Source organism: Tilletiaria anomala, assembly GCF_000711695.1.
Source record: "Tilletiaria anomala UBC 951 chromosome Unknown K437scaffold_102, whole genome shotgun sequence".
NCBI classification, from domain to species: Eukaryota; Fungi; Basidiomycota; class Exobasidiomycetes; order Georgefischeriales; family Tilletiariaceae; genus Tilletiaria; species Tilletiaria anomala.
In genome coordinates, this window is record NW_013546920.1 from 60,513 (window position 1) to 68,068 (window position 7,556).

Here is a 7,556-nt window from a genome sequence, read left to right on the forward strand (position 1 = left end):
TTTCGCCCCCGCTCAAGACACTGCGAAAGCGCTATCCGAATACGTCCCCAAGCCGCATGACACAGATGAGCTCACACTGCGCGTGGGGGACATCGTCAGCATTTCAGAGCGCACATCAACCGAGTGATGGAAGGGTCAGATCCAAGGCGGAGATGGCAAGCTCGGTGATAGGCTGTTGCCAGCCAACTGCGTCGAGCCAATCAAGCACGCAACGCTTCCATCCTAAACGTCTGGATCAGCCAGACCAACTCCTGCTTCCACAGGCGGGATGCGGGCACGTTTCACATAGGAAAATATGTCCGCTGAGCCCTCAGCTGCTCTCATCGCAATTCCCAGCGGCTTGAAGACGAATACGCCGGAAGAGAAGCAGGCACGCAAGGACAACCTGACGAGCCCTGCCAAAAGCAACGTTGAAAGACAAGCCATCGGTGACTTTACAGCTGATGCCGGCTTCAAAATAGCCAGACAAAGCTTCTGATAGCCCACAAACAGGCCAGGGCCGGCATGGACCGCAGAGTGTTGCTCATAAGACAATAATATAGCGTTGGTGGGTAACTATTGTACAATATAAAAGTGCTGATGGAAAATGACAGGATGTGTATGCAAAAATGTAATGCTAGATCCTTCTGTGGGTGGCTCACGCTGTCTGCTCATTTGCCCCGGCATCGGCGGTGTCCATCTCTCCGTGCTTGCGCTTCTTTTTGGACGGCCGCTTCGTCTGACTTGCATTATATGATCTGAACAAGGCGTCCCCATCTTCATCTGCAAGCTGTCCAGGTGGTATACCTTGTCGCGCTCGCCACCTAAGCACGTCCGCAAACATTGAGAGGGAATGCTTGGCGCGCGCGAGCTCCAGATGTCTCAGCGCGTTGCCGAGGCTCCATTCCTTGCCCTTCATCACCGCATGCACCTCGTCAATAATAACCTTTCGCTGGCTGTACTGTTTCCGCGCATTGACCGTCCAGCGCCACGACGTCTTGAAAACCGCTTCGAGGAAGATGACGCTCGGTTGATCTTGACTGAGACCGAAGTGCCACTCCTTCCAAAGGTCGACAACATTCTGCGTTGTACGGCTGAGAGTGTACGTTAGCTGGTCGCCAGGCACAAAGTTGCGCGGCGGATTAGGGAGCGGATACTGCAAGGCGCCGTAGTGCTCAACCATGCGCTCATCCGCTTCCTCTATCGGATATAGAGCCTTCTCGTCGTAGTGTTCGAGCCCCACATATTGTTCAGGCCGAGCTATTGGTATCGTGGCCTGTCGTCCTGCTCGTTTCGGTGCTTGACTTTTCGTTTTGACCGAGTTTCGTGGCCGCGCTGAGATGCGATTCGCCCCACTGGCGACGTTTTCGGCGAGGCTGAGGAGCATGACTGGGTTCGAAGCAAGGTATTGTCGGAATTCCAGCATGAGCTGTCGCTGCGCATCGCTGAGTTGGTCGCCGCGTTGCATGAGTGGCAAGTTTACAGGCAGCGACTCGGCTCCTGCACCTGCACCTGCGCTGCTCGCAGCCCGATTCGCAACGAACGTCTTGAATGCGTTCACCAGCGTCTGAGGAGCAGAGTCCCGTGTGAGGGCCATCGTCGTGGCGCTCGCGCATGGGCGATCTGCGCCATCTTGAGCTTTGTCTGCTGCCACGCGATCTCGTGAGAGCGGTGCGAGCAGATTTGTGAACGGTTGCGAAGCAGAAAGAGAGTCCGGATCCGAATATTCAGCTCCAGGGCCATGTGCAGCAGCTTTGGCAAGAGAATCGGTATCGGACTCCTGCTCTTCCTCTCGATCGTCTCCGGCTTCATCCTCGTCTTCGTTTTCCTGATCTTCCTCATCCCCATCTTCGTCAACGACGGCCAAGGCTTGAATAACCTCAGCACATGTTTGCTGCAGCTGGCTCATCTGCCTCTCTAGCGCGTCCATGCGATCCTCCAGACATGCCAACCTAGCCTCGCCATTGTTGCTCGGCGGTGTGGGGGATGACGAGGAACCATGAGAAGCGAGTCCTCGATGCTGCCGAAGCCCGTGCTGGAGTTCGCGAAGCCGACTTGATGCATCAGGTAGGTTAGAGAAAAGTTTCAGCAACGCAGCTGCTGCTTGATCAGCCATGATGTAAAACGGGCCTCTGCATCACTGGTATATGCTGCGCTTGCAAGTGATCTTTTGAGGTCCTGGTGCCTACCTAGACAGGCAATAACGACACCATCGTTCGATGATCGGTCTGCCAAACTCGACAGGTCAACTGCACGAAGTAACCGAGCACGTTCTAAGCCTAAGTCTGATGAACAGACTAGAAGGCTGCTGCGGGATTCGTGAGGAACGAAGCAGAGAGTAAGGTCTCCATGGAGCCTCTAAAGAGAGAGATGCGTTGCGCTCAGACGGATTGCGTTGTGTGGGTAGCGTCACGTCGCGTGACGCGTTAACGGCATTTGCTTTCAAAGGGCGAACAGACATCGCTGTGCCAAATTCAAATGACCTCTGCTTCCAAGAGTTGCGATCTCAATTGCCACTCAACCTGCAATCAACGCCTTGTTAGGGATGATCATCAGAGCACAGGCATGGCGGCAATAGTGAGAAGAGGGTTGCTGCCCACAGAGATAGAATATCTCGCGGCAGAGTCCACAGAGATTGATATCGTGCCCTCTCTGTCCCTCGACCGAGTACGGCTGCTAGGAGGCATCTACGGCCCATTCCGTCCGCCGGCCACGTGCAAGGTCCCACTATGGCTGGCGATCAACCTTCGATCCAAAAAGAAATGCAAGATCGTCCCTCCGGAATGGATGAGCGTCGGTGAGTACGACGGCTGCAGCTCTCCTGTCTTGCCACAACCGACTGATGTCGTGTCGCTCGAAGAGAGCCTCCGGGAGGCTTATGACCAAGAGGTTCGAGCAGCACCCTTCGCAAAGCTTCCTCAGGACTATGCTATTATTGCCAAGGTCTTACTCGAAACGTACGCTTATAGGGCCTCTTACGAACCCTTTGCGGTCGTGTTGACTCATCCATGCTTCTTACATTCAGGGCATCGAGTGATATCCCCGACTCTGACCAAATCCGAGGATTACTCAAGGATCTTCGCGAAGCCCGGCAAGCCAAAGTCATCTCCGGCCTCAGTGCCATTAATTCTGCACACCTTGAGGTAATTGAAGGCGATCATAGTCAAGCTGCATCTTCCTTACACTGACCCCGAAGATTGTGCTCCCGATACAAAGATGACCAATGTCACTTCCCTCGAAATCTGCGAGCTAAGGGCTTTCTTCACCACAGCATTCAATCATCTCAAGGCTATTGAGTCGAACGCCGCCGCTACCAACGATGCAGAGGAAACGAATAACACTGCAGAGAATGACTTGAGCGGTCTCGACGGTGGACATGCCTTGACTTTCGACGACACAACAATGGGCTAATAGTTGAGGACAACGACATTTACATCTGGCCCGACCCGACGCCTCAACCATTCTCTCAGAGCGCCTGACCCGAACAGACGCATCTTTGTCAGAGTGCTTTGCAAACATCGCACTGCGCTTTCAACAAAGGATTGTCTACGTCACTCTGGTGCTACCTACGCCCACAGACGAAGAGCTGTCCGCCGGCGAATAGTCGCGGAACATCGAAGGGGACCGGCCGTCTCTTGCGGCGAGAAGCCGTGTTGAATCGCGAGCGCCAACGCCAGACCGCCAATGAGCGACTGCTCTTGAGCCGCTGCGCACGCACCGCATGAGTTCGAGGTCGGCGAAGTTGCCGAGCTGGTTGGTGCCTTCGCTGCCAGCAGGCTGCGCGTTGTATTCTCGATCGGCGAACAAGACCGCGGAGCCGTCCTGAGTGGAGCATCGTAGTTATCCAGACTCGTCGGAAGCTTCGAGGAACCCGCCGCGGAAGGAACCGATGTGCTTACTGAAATCGCGGGCTGTGATGAGACGGGCAGCACACAGGCTGGCCTGGCAGCCTGTAAGTATATATTTTCCCACAAGTGCTGCAGCCATGCTGGAGACGAATCTACGACGGCCTGTCAAAGGTGTAGCTTTGTGTACGCAAATCCGCACCGAAGACTGGTGAACCGTTGCTGGGTTGCTCGCCTCGATCTGATAGACTTTCGATTCCTTCATTTGACTGATCAGCAGGCGACACTTGGCGCCATTGCGGCGCGTCAGTAATGGCTGCATTTGATTGAGCCATCTTTGGGATCGGTTCCGCGATGCCGAAACCTTTCAGAGTTGTAGAAGACAATTCTGCGCCAGCACCGAGCATGAGGCTCTCGGGCTTTGATCCCGCAAATTTCGGCGCGTTCTTAGCTGCGTCCGGATTATCGGCCTGCTTTGCCTGTTTTTTTTCGGCACAGAGCGCTTGGAGGGCCACTCCTCTGGTAAGCGCTGTGCGTGCCGCGTCCGATGATGGTACTTAAGCGCCGGGATCTCGAGACCAGCAGTTTGGTATGCCGCCCGCTCTTTGCTGTAAATCAGCAAATTCATTCACTGAACAGGAAAGGTTCGTCGTAGCAGACATAACACCCTTTGACGGCGGCTCTCTCTGAACGCGACAAGTCATAATATGCATGTGTCGATTCAGGACCTATGCAAGCAGCCAGATGATACCTTTCCAACTAACATCCATCAAAAGATCATTCGTCTGACACACCCTCCTGAGCCTTGCATATGTTCCACGAGTAGGCTGCATGTCGTCGCGCCGGACCTTTCTGGATAGCAGCAAGAATATGTCAGCATAATACTGAGGTGCATTATGAGCCACGCAACCACCTACCTTCTTCGAGAGCGATAACATGCTGTCTGTCCTTCGTACGAAGATTCGCCACACTGCTGCATCGTCTCCATCCAGCGGACGGAACCCATTTTGCATCTTCGCTTGCATTGGACGTTTCGGCGCCGTTGTCGTTGGGTACCGCCGTCTCCAAGCCATAGGCCGACTTGCTTAACAGGTCGCCACTTACGGAGTAGTTCCCCATTGCGAGCTCGAGATCAAATGGAAGGCTTTGAACTCCATGATAGTAAGAGCGCCCGATTAGCATCAGTTACTCGGATTATCCATGGATCCTTGGTCTAAATGTGTGGTCGCCCCGAGGTATAGACCTGGTTCACCTTTTCTGTAAAAATTTGTCGTCTCCGCCGACGTTGATAGTCCCATTTGTAAGGGCGATGCAATGTGCATTCATGGACGGGGGGGTGTCAGCAACAACTCACGGTCTTGCTGGTGCGGCGATGATGCATGTACCCATCTATATATGATGACGGCCCGGAACCTTGAGACAGAAAAAGGGTGAAGGCGAAAGGGCAACGAGGCTCTGGCAGGCGTGAATGAACAGGCAGGTTCTGACCCAGGGCTGCTTCCCGAGAGTCCCTCCTTTGGCTAGTCTAGCATTGCATGAATTCATCCAGACATGTGCATAAACTGTGGATAATGATCGACGGCTACAGAGGACCCACCAGGGCTGTTATTGATGAGCAGCCCGTTCCAGTCGTCACAGTCTCTTTCAAGTGTGTCTCAAAGTTCTATTGGATGCATTGGCATGCTTTTGATTGGAGAATTGCAGCATATGCGCAGCGTAGAACTATAATACGCCGGCGACTTTTTGCATCTCGTGCGCTGCGGTCTGCTGATATCCTACAAGCGCAGCTCGAGCTCTCTCTCCCCAAAGTGTTTTGGCTTTTGCAATTCTCATGATGGCGCCCTGGTGACTTGCTGAGTTTCGAAAGACGGTTCATTTAGCCCATCCGCAGCCATTGCTCTCGCAGAGTTGCAGTGGTATAGGCCATTGCAGCCTTCCGGATTGCACAGCGTTTGGCCGCTTGCACATCTCCCTTGCGGGTAGCGATGAGATGATATGTGATTGATGAGATACGGCTCTTCTGGCCCGTGACTTATTGCATATAGTGTGTATCACTTGACTGTACGTAATATGATTGTGAAGGCGGGAAGAAACAGATGATAATGCATTCAGCCATCCCGCGGCATTGGGCTCCACCCGTCGGCACATCCACCAACATCTCCTGCTCCTCTCTTATTCCTCATGCTGGATTGGTATATGTTCCTGGTATACTCTTCAGACTTGTATGAGTCTAGCCATTCTCCTTGCCTTCGTGGAATGCCTCTCCACCTCTGAGGACCGGTCTACCGTGAGCGGCAACGGTCGAAACACCATGACACATACTTATGCACAGCTCCGCTTCTTGACTGGTAGTAGTGCTCTACATACTGTTCTTCCAACACTAGTGTGTAATGTCACCGTCGCGACAAGTACTCATATATATACGCACTGGTTTTACGGTGTGCACTTTCCATAAAAATCATGGCCAGCTGGACGCATTAGTGAAGAGAGTTCTTCAGCGGCTGCGCTGCGGTGATCCGTGGGCAAAGGTTAATGGGCAACCAAGTCAGGCTCTCAGGATCCCGCTTGAGTCCGTCCAAGACCTCGTCCAAATCCAGGCACTTACATACACAATGCATTCATATACCTGTATGAATACTTCCATATACACAATTTGCGCGTGTAATGCCACTATGTAGTGTGTAATGCGTACCTCATGGTGGGCTGTGCCAGGCTGTACCTAACTGTATTATGAAAGCTGTAAGCTTTAGACGCGTCGTTTGGGGATGATTTCTATATGTATGTAAGCAGATGTAGGTCGTAGTTAGCGAGCGGCCATTGCCATGTCCAGAGGCGGAGAGATTGTAGAGAAATGTGTTTGAACTGATGAGATTTTAATGGCAGTCGTGGCAGGTGGTCGCGCCATTGTGGCTATGACGCTGGAATCTGGAGCCTGGAGAGTCTTGAGCACCTCCCGATTGCAGCATATGACAGCCGACACAGTATACAAGCATGGCCTACACATATATGCACATCTCTGTCAGTACATACCCAGTCCAGGTATTGCCCAAGTGTTTCAAAACGTTCCAACCGCGGCACAGCCCTGTTTTCACACAGATAGCGCCTGCAAAGGCCATGGTGCAACTCCTGCTGCCAGGTGCCAGTACTTGCTAGTCGCCAGACCATACCATCAGCCATGATGCTTGTTCTGTATGCAGAATAGTTGCAAAACTGTTCACCGTTTTGGATTTCGCCATTTTCATTTGCTATGTGCAGTCTTAGGTCCAAGTGGCTTTCGAGTTTCAATACCTCGACTCCTCTCGAAGGTCGAAATGCGGTTGAAGGTGTCTTGACTAGTTGTTCGATGACTCTTTGGCTTCATTAGCGTCAAAAATTTGAAGCCAGCGAAGTTCGGTCCGCAATTTTTAGCACTTGCGGATCGGAGGCTCCATGTATACCTACCTACACCGGTCCATCCCATTTTCGAGACTTGCAGAATTCGCCCAGCAAAATTTTCACATGATTGTTTCCTATGTGTCTTATCCAACGCCGGCGTCCATGCATTAGCACTGAGGAGGTGTCAGCCTATTTGGCCAGCCTGTTCCAAAAAGAAGAAGGCGATATCAGTTTTGGTTGTTGATTTTCGTACCACAAGTGGTTGCTTTGATCTTGACAAGTGCTTCGAGCTCGTTCCGCTCCACGTTTCTTAAGTTCCAAGCATCAACTTTGCACAAGTTGCTTCACTTCGCCCTC

General features: G+C 52.6%; 3 protein-coding genes across 3 annotated transcripts; 1 reads left to right on the forward strand and 2 right to left on the reverse strand.

The window, feature by feature from the left end:
* Nucleotides 1-637: 637 nt before the first annotated feature.
* On the reverse strand, nucleotides 638-2,095 carry K437DRAFT_270248 (uncharacterized protein; the record flags this gene model as incomplete). Its single annotated transcript, XM_013385654.1, has 1 exon — nucleotides 638-2,095. The coding sequence occupies one exon, from the start codon at nucleotides 2,093-2,095 to the stop codon at nucleotides 638-640; it is 1,458 nt and encodes a 485-aa protein (XP_013241108.1).
* Nucleotides 2,096-2,544: 449 nt separating this feature from the next.
* On the forward strand, nucleotides 2,545-3,390 carry K437DRAFT_227869 (GINS complex, PSF2 component; the record flags this gene model as incomplete). Its single annotated transcript, XM_013385655.1, has 4 exons — nucleotides 2,545-2,780; nucleotides 2,844-2,936; nucleotides 3,005-3,122; nucleotides 3,196-3,390. 4 exons carry the CDS (start codon nucleotides 2,545-2,547, stop codon nucleotides 3,388-3,390), a joined length of 642 nt encoding a protein of 213 aa, XP_013241109.1.
* Nucleotides 3,391-3,979: 589 nt separating this feature from the next.
* On the reverse strand, nucleotides 3,980-4,943 carry K437DRAFT_264523 (uncharacterized protein; the record flags this gene model as incomplete). The annotated part of the gene is made up of 4 exons (XM_013385656.1): nucleotides 3,980-4,343; nucleotides 4,382-4,432; nucleotides 4,619-4,676; nucleotides 4,742-4,943. The coding sequence occupies 4 exons, from the start codon at nucleotides 4,941-4,943 to the stop codon at nucleotides 3,980-3,982; spliced, it is 675 nt and encodes a 224-aa protein (XP_013241110.1).
* Nucleotides 4,944-7,556: the final 2,613 nt, after the last annotated feature.